Source organism: Leptodactylus fuscus, chromosome 3 (assembly GCF_031893055.1).
Source record: "Leptodactylus fuscus isolate aLepFus1 chromosome 3, aLepFus1.hap2, whole genome shotgun sequence".
NCBI classification, from domain to species: Eukaryota; Metazoa; Chordata; class Amphibia; order Anura; family Leptodactylidae; genus Leptodactylus; species Leptodactylus fuscus.
In genome coordinates, this window is record NC_134267.1 from 175770323 (window position 1) to 175785128 (window position 14806).

General features: G+C 42.3%; 1 protein-coding gene across 1 annotated transcript in view; it reads right to left on the bottom strand.

Annotated features, from left to right (window-relative positions):
• Window positions 1-1069: 1069 nt before the first annotated feature.
• Window positions 1070-14806, bottom strand: part of PFN2 (profilin 2) — a 36523-nt gene continuing 22786 nt past the window's right edge. The window contains exons 2-3 of the mRNA XM_075268824.1: window positions 9028-9220; window positions 1070-4463 (exon numbers count right to left, since the gene is read on the bottom strand). Coding sequence (XP_075124925.1) covers window positions 4366-4463; window positions 9028-9220 — 291 coding nt within the window. The 3' untranslated portion in view covers window positions 1070-4365. The remainder of the gene's footprint in view (window positions 4464-9027; window positions 9221-14806) is intronic.

The window sequence follows — 14806 nt, forward strand, 5'->3', positions numbered from 1 at the left end:
AAGTTGATCAGATATTGAGGAATTATACAAAGGATATAAATATCTTAGTCCTGAAAAACCAGGAAAAGACTTGTGCAGTTAACTGTAAGGGGGTTTTCAGACGGATAGGTAAAGAGGATCAAACACACGGGACCCCCCCATGAAACAGCTATTTGAAGCATTAGCGGCATTTCTTCTTCACAGGCCATGTGATATCACATTCATTGATCTCCTGGCCAGTTTGCAGTTCAGTCTCATTCAAGAGAATGCAACTGAGCTGTAATATTAAGTAAAGTTGTCTTACATTGTGAGCTTGGTTTTAGGTTAAGAGGCCACAGTGTCAATCTGAAGACTGCAATCTCCTCAACCAGTTGATTTGTGGAGTCTTGTCTGTCAAACTTTGTCATTCTTCAATTGATTACCTATCTTAAGAACATGTCATCACTTTATAAGCCTGGAGAAAACCTAAGAGCAGGAGATAACAGCTCAATTGGGAGAACTTGGTCCCTCTCCAGAGAGCAGTGAAAGTCCTCACTCATCCTGAGATGTTAGATAAGAAGAGAGATCAGGCCAGGGACAATGTGTAGACAATGGGGAGGGATAATCTTAGGTTAGGTTCAAACCTGCATCTGCCCCAAGCGGACCCGAAGAACGGAAACCCAGAGCAGGTGTGAACCTAGCGTAAGACAGCAGATAAACAAAGCCACAGTTCTAAAGCAATGTACTTAGGAAAACTGGAGAATTTACACAAGCTAGCATCTTTAAGATGGTAATATACCTTTAACTTTGTGCACGTGAACAAGTAGTAAGAATAGTCACATAACCACACACACACACACACAAACACACAAACACCCCGATGCACAACTTCCACATTAAAAAAAAACGAGACGACAGCAGTTTGGTTGGAATAAATTTAATTTCATCTGTCTGTAAACAAGGTGTTTTAATAGTTTATGGCATTTTTTTAAATGCATATTAAATCAGATGAGTTAGACTGTATCCCAGATGTAACAAAAGTGCAGGGAAAGATATGGACAAATTAACAAGAATGTTTACAGGTTGTTTTTTTTTTTTTTTCTTTTTAATCTTTTACATGATACACAAGACAAACGGAAGCAAAATACTAAAATGTCTTTACAGAAGTGCCATTCCAGAGGAAGTAGGACCTTGTGTCAGTTAAAACCCATCTCACAGCTTGGTTTTGTCATATGGCACAGAATACATATGAAGCTATCACAAATACAGCCAGGTTCATTCTAAAGAATGCCATCTACTATTCTTTAGTACAAAGAACTTGTATTTTTCATTTATTAAAACAGACGGTGAGTAGTGAATTTAACTGACAACCAGGTTATACATATTATAATAATACAAGGAAAATGTACTGAGCCGACTCTGCAGCAAAGTTACCCTAAATGTTAATCTGCGGTTACGGTTTGTCAGAGTATTATTAAAAACTACCAACCCCTTAAAACTATGAAGAGAATCGAGCAGCAATGTCATTGTTCTTAGGAGAGCCAGCCAATGAATAGAAGCTGATGGACGTCTCTACAGCTGACCCTTCCTTCCTTAAAATGGACCAGTCATGAACAGAAGGTGGCCATGTTGTGGCCTGGACCAATGTTCAGAGTAATAAACAACTGCATCAGAGATGCTTAGCCTGGAAACACAAGGTAACCATTTCCTGATGTAATACTGAATATTGAGTCAACCCACAAACCGCTCCTTCCAATATGTGACTGGTTTACTCGAAGTGCATTAACGTAAACCTGAAAAGTCAATTCTGCTGCCCTATCTGAGAGCAGGATATGACAGAGGGACACAAGCAGATCATTTGGTATATAACCCTGACTAAAAGGCAGATTGACAGCCTTCTCTATACACCTAAGCAGGACTCTGAGGGAAAGTTCACAGGGTATTTTGGTCAGGATTTTGAGGCTGTATCCGCCTCAAAATCCTGACCAAAAACACGGCTCCCATTGAAATCAATCGGAGCTGGTCAGTTTTTTTTTCTGGGAGCCGTTTGTGCCAGCTCCTGGAAAAAGAAGCGAGATGCTCAGTCTCTCAGGCGTATTCGCCTCACGACATCCACCTGAAGACACTTCCTCCGGACTAAGCCCATTCATTTGGGCCTAATCCAGAGCGGAGTGCACGACTGGATGCCGATATACTGCACAGCCATCCAGTTGCAGCTACTCAGATTTTGGACCAGAACCTGAGGCAGCCTCCGCCCAGTGTGAACTTACCCTTACTCTCCTAGGAGTCCTATCTGCATTTACTCATATGCAGCTCCAAAACATATAACCCTATAGATCGGCTTCTCTTCCTTTATCATCTCCCATTCTCAGATACTGACAGGCTTGCTTTAAGTTTTGGGGAACTTGGGAAGTGCTTGGGAACTATGTAGCTGCAATTGGTCCTATGAACAAAAATATACCACAACATTGTACAATATTGTAAGGGTTTAATCACAATATCCCCCTCCCCCCCAAAAAAACAAAACAAAAAAACCAACCTGAAACTAAAAATTGTCTAGCTGATCAAGAGCCTGTGTCAACGGTTCCTTCAAAAATGAAGGATTTCATATTTGTAGTGTTATGTGAAACAGGTCAAATAGCTTTCTGGATTTTATTTTAAGAATGTACGACGTTGTAGTGCTTGAAGTATACAGCAGGATCTTTGACCAGCTAACGTCCGCTAAAAATCTTCTGTGGTAGACAGGAAAGGCAACACTGTCATTTAAGCTAATGTCACAAGATCACAATAGAACTAAACAAGGGTATGGAGACTTCTAGGAGGGGAAGGGAGACCAGATCATAGATTAGTTAACATTGTGATATGGGCCACTGTCCGCCATGTCAAATGCTTACAATATAGATCCACAAAGAGAAATAAGTTATAAATATACCCCCAAATCTCTTACAGCTTACAGGACTATATGCATGACCCCCTCCTATATTGGAGCTTCGTACCAATTGCCATCTTCATTCCCACGTCCATGAAAACCTTTGCTGTGCTGCAGTGCTGGGTGTGAGCTTTTAGAGTGGAGCTTATAGTAAAAGGACAGTTTTCCTCATCTCAACCACGATGAAGGCAAAGGCTCTAGAAAATGGCTTTAAACATTTCTTTAACAAAAAAAAAGAAAATTTGGCATATACTAGTGTGGAATAAAAAGGTGTAACTGAGTTATTGCACCAAAAACACATCCCTCCAAGAAGAGAGGTCAATGCCAAACTGGTAACAGCGGCACCGTGATCTGCACTCCTAATATAGAAGGGATCAGTCAGACACACCAAAAGAAAAATGCAAAAGTCATGAGATGTGGACCAAGAATTTAGTATTCTGTGTAGTTATTTCCACCTGTGTTTGAGCAAAGGAAGACTAAGCTGAGCTGTGGATATGCTCAAACCACTCAAAATGCAGTCGATCCAGTGGTTTTATAGACATGCTTCATTTTCTAGTGTTTCTCATCTGCGCACCGCCATTCACCCCAGTATACATATGGCCCATGCCTTGTGGCGGTCCTGCAGACTTAAGACGCTAGGCCTCTACTTATACTAAGCCTAGACTCCTTGCAAGACAACACAAGCATGTGCTAAATACCTCATGCTTGTAGCAGAGCAGCACAAAATGGGAGAATCTCCTGGCAAAACTGGGTTTAAAATACAATGCCAACCTCTAGCAAATGGTTTAGAGTCAAGTACTTGGTGTTTTAGAAGAGGAAGGACTGAAACTTGTTTAGCTGAGGTACAATTTGTGGCAAAGTTTACATTCGGTACTCAAGTTGTCCTGAACTGGGACTCGTGTCCGCAGTTTACTACACAAATCTCAAATACAATGTGTCAGACACTATGTATACTAAGAAAATCGGATGACTAGTTCGTAAACACACTTAAAGCCACGTATTTCACATTATGGGACTACAATTAGATCATGGGTGGGGGGGTCATGAGCATTGTCGACATTAACAAGAGGATAATGAATAAACGTAAGACAAACTGTAACCATCACCCACAGCCTGAATGATGGGGAGACACAGCGACTGCTGGCAGGAGATGCTGCTCAGTGGTAAAGCCTTTAGGAAGGGTGAAAGCGGTTAACAGAACATCCGGTTGGGTTGTCCCTTTAAGGACAGAATTTGTCATGAGAAAAAGAAATTGCTTGAGAAGACAAAAAATAAAATGGGAAAAAAAAAAAGAAAAAGAAAAAAAAAAAAAAAGCTTTCCCCACTTAAATAGGGATACAAAGGAGACACAGGTTCATCCCCCATCACCCCAGTTATTGCTAATAAAATTTCCAGATGAAAGGATGCTTTGTTCAGACAGGAAAGTTTAGTAGCAATTTTTTTTAAATTTCCCCCTAGAATATAAGTTGGCCTAACAGCTAGAATCCCATATCTCTCAAGTATTTTGCCATTGCAAACGCCTTTTTATTCAAACCGCCTCCATGGACTCCTTCCTTTCCCATTGCGAAGACCAAGACTGAAAAAGAAAAGAGAAAGATGGTTATAGAAATGGATGCAAAATTCCAAACTAAAATATCATTACATTGTTATCTGTGACAGGCATTTAAAGGGATAATATCATTAACACACAATTTTTTTTGACTAACGGGTAGGAACAGCCTTAAGAAAAGCTATTCTCCTACCTTTAGAGGTTTTCTCCGCGCCGCCGTTCGGTAGAAAACCCGAACGGCGGCGCGGAGAAAAAAAAATATTGAGTTTTAATGATAGGATCCCTTTAACACCCCATCTGTTACCTGTATCATTATTGCACAACATGGTATAGGAAGGGGTTAATAGCTCATATTCACCTACACACACACACAAAAAAAAAACTTTGGAAAACGTAGGCATATAGGGAAGGGGGGAGGAAGAAAGGAGCCGGAGTGTGCATTATGCAGCAACCACTGCAGATTGGTGGCTATCTGTTCTGGCGGACTACTCCAGGACCCTCGAGTAGGCCCAGGCTCTAACACAATAAGGGTCCAGCAGAAGACAATGACATTTGATGGGTACTATTTCCTTTATCTGGTGGGACCAAGGATCCTCAGTCTGACACTGCTGACTGCCTCTAACAACCCTCAGCAGCCATTGGAACATAACAGCTGAATGACAACCCACTTGTGTCCTCCTTCAGCTGTTATGCTGCATTTGCACAGAGATCCATACACTCAGATTTATGATGCAGTTTCTAAGCCAAATCCAGTGAACTGAAAAAAAATAGAAGTACCACCTGTCCTTTATAGGTTCATGCCCTTTATGTCAAAAACTGCATTGATAAGTCCCTGAATAGTTTTGGACAGTCTTACGAACAGATAGGACTGGGCTCTGCACATGATTTTGGACTATGAATATACATGTGTTAATTCTGAATGAACTGGGAGTATTAGCCAGGGGAACCAGCTCATTTTGACCATCAGAAAGAGAATTGTTTTTTGTCTCATCATTCAGGAGGTCATAACTTTTTACAAGAAAAGCTAGGGACCACCTCATGTATTCAATAGTACACAATGTACTTTTCCTTCTGCTTTTCTGGCATACATACATTAAACATTTTTTCTTTTATTTAACAAGTCTGGTGGAAAAGAGCAGCTGAGGCCATGTGTACTGTATAGGGCACAAGTGTCAGCAGCAGCTGGAAATCTGAGACAAGGCAGAGGTTGTTTCTGATTGTTCCGGAATCTAATCGGTATTAGGACATGTTCACACTGGACTGAAACTCATTTTACAGTAGCAGCAATGTGGTGGACAGGTTATATCATTTCATCCACACGGCAGAATAACTAGCACATAATGTGTGCGGAAATGTAAAGCAATCTACAGCCAAGCTGCAGAATATTCAGGGTTTCACTCCTGTGTGGACACGCCCTAAGGCTATATTCACAAGCAACGGAAATACTCTAGAAAAGTGAAACAGCCGCAATTAAAAACTTTTCAGAAACTGCATGAACTGCAGGTGAAGATCTTTGTACTTTATCAAGGAAAAGTGCCTCCTTCCACTGATCAGATCTGTACAATGGAAGTCTATGGAGAGGGGAGTGGAGGAAGAGGAGAGCTCCTCAAAGCAGAGAGATATCTGCACTGTTGACACCATTGTCGTTTAGGCTAAGGCCCCACGGGCCGTATCCGCAGCACTAAAGCACTGCGGGAAGAACCGCTGCGTGAATACATTGAGGTTCTTTACGCAGCGCTTTTTAAGACAAAGTTCACTGAGTTTTCCTCTGCAGACTCTCTTAACATTAAAGCCGCCAGCGTTTCCGTAGATATAATTTACATGCTGCGATTTGCAAAGCCGCAACGGCTTTTCAAATCGCAGCATGTCTGTGCTGCGATCTTTTCCTCAAAGTGGGGATGGGATTGGCATGAATCCCATCCCCTTTGCTTGCACTGTACGCCGAGATTTTTCCCACAGCGTCTCCACTGTGGGCAAATCACGGCATTTACGTCCCGTGGGGCCCCGGCCTTACACTACAACTGAGTTTCAGGAATTTATATCCAGCTTTCTCCTGAATCATTTAACCCTTAGATGACAGTGTTTTCCATTTTCACTTATTACTCACAGTCTTCCAAAAACCATCTCTATTATTTTCCCGGTTTACACAGGGATGTGAAGGTTTATTACTTTTACCAGACACATTGTTCTTTATGATAGCAGCATTTAATATAACGTACTGGGAAGCCTACTTATTGACCCCATAGACTATAATGGGGTCTACTGGGTTTCCCGCACGACAAAGAGAGAAAAAAAAAAAAAAAAAAAAATTTTGGGGGATGGAATTCCTGAGTGCATAAGTCAATCCAGCCTTACTGACACTAACAAAAAGGCATCCACACACTGAGCAAAATTTCTGAATGGAAATTGGCACAGTACAGATTTTAAATCTGCATCACGTAATTTCTTTCAGCAGATTTTCACTATGGATTATCCCCATAGTGATACATAAGAGGCAATCGGCCACAAATCCATGACAAAATCAGTTTGTGAGTGCTGAATAAAACCTGTACTGACTAGAAGATTAGCCCTGACTACTGGGGCTTGTGTGGCTCACACCTAGTACCATCGCTTACTGCTGAGCCGGGTGACTATCAGGTGCTATATGACATCTCTGACTGCTTTAACTGTCTGTGCTATGCTATGATTTAGGACGCTACTTTGGCTCCTGACCACATGGGTACAACTGAACTAACAGAACATTATACACACCTCCTGGAAATGTACTATTAAGCTATTAAATTACTATTATTATTACTACTATTAAATGTACTATTATGCACAGTGCCAAAGAAATTATACTAGGCACAGTACACGCCATGTCATTCTTTTCACATCATTAAAAAAAAAAAAAAAAAAAAAACTGCAAGAATATTTGTGTTTCAGTGGGAACAAAAGGAGTTGTATTAAATCTAATAGCAAATTTTTGTCATCTTAAAACAGAATGGTTAGTATTAGAGATCAGCGAATACTATTTGAAATGGCAGTTTGAAATAGCATGCTCCTATAGGAATAAATGGGAGCGGCCGGCGCGCAGGGGATTAAGTGGCCGGACGCCGTCTGAGTCCATTCATTCGTATGGGAGCATGCTATTCGAAACTACCGTTTCCAATAGTATTCGCTCATCTCTAGTCAGTATAGCAGCAGGACTGGTCTGCATTCAAGTGACAGGCTGTGATAATACCAGACAAAGACCATTGGCACAAGTGATGCAGTTTCTGAAAAGTAAAAATCTATTTTTTTTCCCCCCTTAAAATCTTTTTTTTTTTTTTTTTTTTTTTTTTTTTTACTGCCAAAGAAGTGTGGGAAGGGGTTGGGAGCAGGGGGATCTGGATTGCTGAGTCTTCAGTTTTGTTGATTTTGTGAAGATAATTGCTAGTAGACCTAAGAATAAGTAACACCTCTGAGCTCAGCACATCTGGCACTTTTATTTTTAGGAGGTGCAGTGCATCTGTGGCTTGACTTGGGTAGACTTTTAGCCACAGATGGTTTGATGCACATGACTTTAAAATGCGGGGTAGAACGTCCAAGTGAAAAGGGTTAGGAACGTGGCTAGTTTGATATGGAAGAGGATTTTTCATGTCCTCTAAGGGGATATAATATACTGCTGTAAAGCTGACAGTACACTGAATTTAACAACTATTAATTTTCGCAGAAATCATAAGTTTCGGCTACGGATATCACTGCAGTGTAGTCATCGTGGTGAGGAACAAACCCATTCACAGTAAAGGACTATAGAAGTGTACCATCAGGCGGGTAGGTCTCACCATCCAGCGATTACGCCGAGCTGTGAGGCTGGCCCCTCTGACAGTGCAGGGATATCGGTGCCGAAACTAATGGCACTAATATCTGTGGAGCTGGGGCAGATGCCTTCAAAACTGAAAGTGCGCTGTCAGATTTACAATGTAATGTATCAGCACCTACCTTACAGAACATGAAAAGTCCCCTTTATGGACACGGCCCTATTTTGTTTTGTTTTAAAAGCCATAACTCTTTCACTTTAATGTCAGCATAGCCATATGGGAATATGTTTTTTACTAACAAAATTTACCTTTCTACTGCATCATTTTGGGAAAAATGTGGCTTATTGATGACATTTTATTAACATTTTCTTAGCAGGATGGCAAAATGCTCCCAGGCAAAAAAAAAAAAAAAAATTGGACGCAAAGATTTTTTTTAAAAAAAAAAAAAAAAAAAGGAAAATGGTGTCTCTAGTGCTTCTTATTTGGGTTCCTACTGTTGTCCAACAAGAATAGGTCTTGCAACCAAACCAAATTATTGCCTGTAACTAAAAGACCAAGATCCCCAAAAGCGGTTCAAGAGCTTTTGCTGATAAGGTTATCACTGCCCCAGTGGTTGTTCAAAATAGGGGCAGTTGACGTGTCCAATAGCACTAGAGAACAATTTTTCCTTCTTTCCTCTTTCTGGATCTTGTGCTCTCCTCCTGATACTCACAAACCAAGGATGGACACGTTTTTCAGGGACCACATGGTACAAGAATTTCCCACCAAGACGGGATTACATAGACAACTGGATGAAGAGAAGGTCTCACCTCTGACAGCTCTGCCTACAGCAATGTTGTATGTTGGTTCTCCACCTTGACTTTTTGTCCTGATGTCCATTGTGTAATCACTTTCAATATACAGGCTGTCTCTGATCACCGAGCATTTCTTTCCTCCAACAGTTAGACCATTAGTGAAGAATCCTTCTCTGTCTTTTCCTATCAGAACATCTATTTCTGCAGGCTGGAGTGTAAAAAGAGACAAAAACAAGAAATGTCACTCTCCAAAGAATTCATATAATTCAGAAGAACTCAAATGTTATAAATATGCATATAAATATACATCACACCAAGAAATGTTAGAAATCTGCAGTAAATCACACCAAGAAGTGCTGCTGCTCTGGTCTTTCCTTGCATTACATGGCCAGTCATTTGTTTCAATGGCACTTTCCTGCTGGTGATATTACTGGCTGGTCCCACCTTCCAGGGGTGTCAGGATATTAACCTACAGCAACCAAACAAAACAAGCCAAGAAAATTGGTTTGGGTTGGGTGGGGAAAGGAAGGGATGTAGTTTATACCACCCCTAGAGAATAAAGGGTACATGAAACACGGTTATTCAAAAGACCACTTCTTATTTAAACCAGATTTCCTTTGACAAATCTTTGGTTTTAGCATAGTGACCATCTGCACAGAAAAGACCATTCTCCTTGAAGACAGTGGCGTAACTACCACCATAGCAGCAGAGGCAGCTGCCACAGGGCCCGGGACATTAGGGGCCCGGTGACAGCCCCTACCACTGCTACCCCCGATCTTATCACAGACAAACTGTTGTAACTGCGATAAGATCGGGGGAAAGCTTGCAGGACCTGTGGATGAAGGACCTTGTGTGACGTCAGCCGTCACATGACTAGGTGGGTGTGTCTTTTTAGCCCGTACATTCCTGCAAGCGAAGAAGAGGAGAAATGTGCTGCTAGGTAATGAAGGGGAGGGATTAATGTGAGATGGAGAATGGAGAGTGTGTCTGTGTGTGTATGTATGTGTGGTGAGGAGCAATTTAGGAGCAACAGTAACCTAGGGGCAGAGATGGAGGGAAGGACATAAAAATGTGGGTAGAGATGAGGGGTGCATGAAACTGGGGGCAGATGGAGGGAGGGCATGAAATGTCATGTGACATCCGTGCGTTATTAAAGATGGCCAACACCACCAAATACTGCAGCGGAGCCGGAGACAGGTAAGTAACTTTTTTTTTTTTTTTTTTATGTCTGTATCTCCCCTCGGTATCCGATTATTATACTCTGGGGTCTGGAAATACCCCAGAGTATAATAATTGTTCATGGGTGTTCATTATGGGGCATAATCCTGTGTGCAGGGGCCACAATGGGGTATAATACTGTGTGCAGGGGTCACTATGGGGCATAATACTGTGTGCAGGGGCCACTGAGGGACATAATAGAGCACGCAGGAATGTGGCGTGGGAGGTCGGTTGGTCAAGGTCTTCGGTGTTGGTCAGCAAGGGGGGGGGGGGGGGGGGGCGCATGTCAAAAGTTTGCCACGGGGCCCCGCCATTCCTAGTTAAGCCACTGCTTGAAGACGGTCATTGCAGTCTAATTGTTTATCTTAGGCTAGATCCCTATTTTTTAATGAAAATCATGAATTTCTGCACAGTGAGAGATAGGCTCTGCAAAACAAAGATAATGTATTTACCAGTCCAGCATGTCTCACTATAGCTTGTGCCAGAATCTCTTAATAACTATGGCACATCTCACACATGTGAACAAATGTATTAAGACTGGTGCATGAAGTGTTGACCAATCGGCCGCTGATTTTTTTTTTATTTTTTATTTTTATTGAGTTGTGACAAGTAGTGCAAGTCCATTTGGGTGTACATGTATATCCATACACTCTTTAGCTACCTATAGGATCAATAAAGTATAAAGATATATTCATTTTAACTAAAATTATTCTGAACTCCAGCAGTCCTAAACTCAGAGCCCACCAAGTCCTATCTAGAATCAAAACACACCCAGTGCTATATACCTAATAATGGGACGGTTGTTCTGATCCAGAATGCACATTACATTCCCTTTTTCACATCCTGGGGGGCTCCAACATAAAATCCGATCAGTCACAAACTGTAACAAGCTATAGAATTTCAGGAAGAAGGATCACATTTAAGGACAGTCAGCAGGCAGTCTCTTGTCTCTACTAACCCACCAATATCAGCAGGACCAGTCCATTATCCATTGTGCACTGGGGCCTTCGAACTCTCCACTGACACATGATGTCCGGGAAACAAAGATAAGGCATGATGTATTTCTGTGCTTGAACCTCTTGTATTCCCCAGATATAAAGCACACTCTTACTACACTCTCCAATGAAAATACACTGTCCCCGAACGCTCACCTACTGAATGTGTATGTACACCTTTACATGAAAGAGGGAGACAAATCCACAAATGTGTGTCAAATTCATGGAAAGCTGAATCCAAATCTCGTTCATTAATTTCTGCCTTTCCTGACTAGTGATGCACAATGTTTCAAAAATATTATCAGTTTCTGACCGAAGCATAAAACATCTGGTGTGTACACCCAGTCTAACATATAGGGTTACCTTCTTCCTAGGAAATTGGAGTATCTGGAAAGACAATTTCTCAAAGACAGGCTTAGAAGGTGCCCAGTGTTACAAATTGTGATCTTGACTTAAGGTTGGCCAGAGTCTTTAGATTTTGAATGACTGCAATCCAGCTGTCCGACTGACAATGGGACTGTTCAGACAAACCATGCCACCATCAAAAGTAACTACTAAGCTGGGGGTCAATTTAGCTATAAAAAAAACAAACAAAAAAAAAAAAAAAAAAAAAAAAAAAAGTGCTATTTTTTTAGCCTAAAGTTAACAAAAGAAAAAAAAACAAACAGCATGGGCAATCTCTTTGGTAGATTGAAATCTCTCTCGTTCACAACATGTCGATGCTGCCTGTACCAGCAGTATTTACTTGAGGAAGTTTGTCTGTGCTGGACCTGGGTCTGTTCCGCTTTAGGGCTAGTTCACACGGGGATAAGCACCACACATTTTGGTCCCGATTCTGATGCGGGAAACCACATCAGAATTGGAACAAAATGCACCTGCCACGACTGTCCCCCTCTGGAATAGGCGCAAATGAATGGCCCTAGTCCGGAGGGTGCTGCTGCAAGGCGGACGCCGGGGCTGAATCAGCCGCGGACTCCGCCTGAAGAAAGTGCAGCTCACTTCTTTTTCCCGTGAGCGGGAACATGCCTCTCAGGAAAAAAAAAAAAAAGCTAGCTAGCGGTCTACATAGACCTCCATTGTGAGGGGCCGGATTCTGAGATGGATTCGGCATCAGAATCCGCCCCTCTTGCCCCGTGTGAACGAGCTCTTACTGTCTGGATTATGTCTTTTGCCAAGTTCCAGTCCTGTCTTATTCCTGCGAACCCGAAGCCCGAGCTGGATATTCTGCCTGTACCAAAACCTGACCCTATGCAGTGTACCCCAGCTAGTGTACACTAAATCAAAGTCTGATCCTGTGCGTTCATATGGTGTGCCAAGACTTCGTTCCTGATATGACTTTGCCTACTCCTACTCATGGTTCAACCCCAGTTTTTTCTGGTATCTTCCAAATCCATGTCTAGGATCTCTGCCTCATCAACACTTCAGCCATCTCCTGATTCTGTCTGGCAGCACCACTTGTTCCATCTGAGGTAGACGGGCTGTGTCCCGTCTGTCTGTGCCGGTTGAGTGTTTATGGACTGTCCACTGATCCACAATATAACCGTGTTATCACTGCTTTGTGACAACTTAGCTTTAGCTTCTGATGAGTGTTCCCTGTTAAAAAAGCAGCGTCAGAGTAAGCACATGCCATGTTACACCTAGATCCTTTACTGGTTACTTTCTGAACTGAATAGCTAACCAGGCTTATGTTCCCCTATTTGTGGACAGCAAAATATTGTGACCAATCCCCATATTATAGACGTGTATCACCCTTGTCAATATGCAGTAGTTTGCAGAAAATCAGTTTATCAGGTGCTGTGTGAGCAGGGAGGTCTTAAGAGTTTTCGAGCTGTGAGTTGTTCTGCCCTCCTGCGGGTTTAATAGCCCCAAAACTACTTCTCTTAAAAGAGGACCTTTCACCACTTTTGGGCACATGCAGTGTTATATACTGCTGGAAAGCTGACAGTGCGCTGAATTCAGCGCACTGTCGGCTTTCCCGATCTGTGCCCGGTGTAAAGAGCTTACGCTGCCGGTACCGTAGTGCTCTATGGTCAGAAGGGCGTTTCTGACCATTAGCCAGAGACGTCCTTCTGCCTCGCGGCGCCAATCGCGCTGTACTGTGGAGCGGGGAGGAACGCCCCCTCCCTCTGCTCACACAGCTCGTCCATAGACGAGCATTATCAGGAGAGGGAGGGGGGAGTTCCTCCCCGCTCCACAGCACAGCGTGATTGGCGCCGCGAGGCAGAAGGACGTTCCTGGCTAACTGTCAAACGCCCTTCTGACCATAGAGCACTACGGTACCGGCACCGTAAGCTCTTTACACTGGGCACGGATCGGGAAAGCCGACAGTGCGCTGAATTCAGCGCACTGTCAGCTTTCCAGCAGTATATAACACTGCATGTGCCCAAAAGTGGTGAAAGGTCCTCTTTAAAGTAACTTCTAGTGCATTCCACCAATAATAGGTGTATGGGGGTAACCTAAATATAGCGGCTATGACAGGAGACAGTTCAGAAAAGCTAGCTAATTTCAGAAGTCTTCTGGAAGATAAGCCGCTTATTCCAATCCCACTCTCAATAAAGATGGAAGGAGTTCAGGTGCTATTCACACTTCTCTGTTAACATCTAATTTGAGGCCTAGATATGTTAAGGAAAATTAGTTTGAGGGAAAATAAGGAAGGAGATAAAAGTTATAATTCAGTCTACAAGAAGTGTGACTGCACCTAAAGTAACACTAACAAGACCGAGTGGCGGCATAATGTGACAAATCCGGATAGCAACCTGTATCAGATACTGGACAAAGACGAAAAGCTGAATAAAATGTCACACACATATCCTTAACAGCCTATGTTTCCGGGTAATTGTTTAATTATAGGAAATCTGTCACCAGGACCTAACATATTAACCCCACAGTGTGTAGGGGTGTTGTTTTTGCTTCTCCAAACACCATCTGCATATTGACAGAAGTGTTTTGCCAATGGAAGCAACAATTCACAAGGGGTAAACACCACTGGATTCAAGTGACCATAAACCGATGGATTGATATACTGGGTTCAAGGGACAGACTGCCAAGGCAACAGTGCCATAATAGTACAATAGAAGTCAGCATTATGAATAAAGCGCCTGCTCGCCTTTTATACAGCTGCCATATTTATAGTGCAGACATACGCCGTACAATTACATAACTTGCAGGTCTCCCTTTATACAGTAGAGGCCAGGAATAAAACATAACATATCCCGCAGCATTTTACATATCATAGGGTTCATGTACAGGCAAAATTAGATATTATGAATTAATAAATCAGTTCACACCATAAGAGAGGTAGAACTGCTTGTGCAGTGGTCCAGGTGCTTTTACACAAATAAATGAAGTTGTATCATTTGGCACACAGAGTTGCATTACGATTAAGGCAGCTTTTTTGTAGGTTTTTTTTTTTTTTTTTTTGGGGGGGGGGTGCAGAAATCGGTTAGTTCGGGAAATGTAAGTGCATTAGTGCAGTTCAGGGAATCTTATGGGGCTGTCTGAAGAAGTCTGTTTTTAGATGCACTTGAAACGGTGGTCACTGAGTGTTAATCTCTTAGTCCGGGGTAAAGCATTCCAGAGAA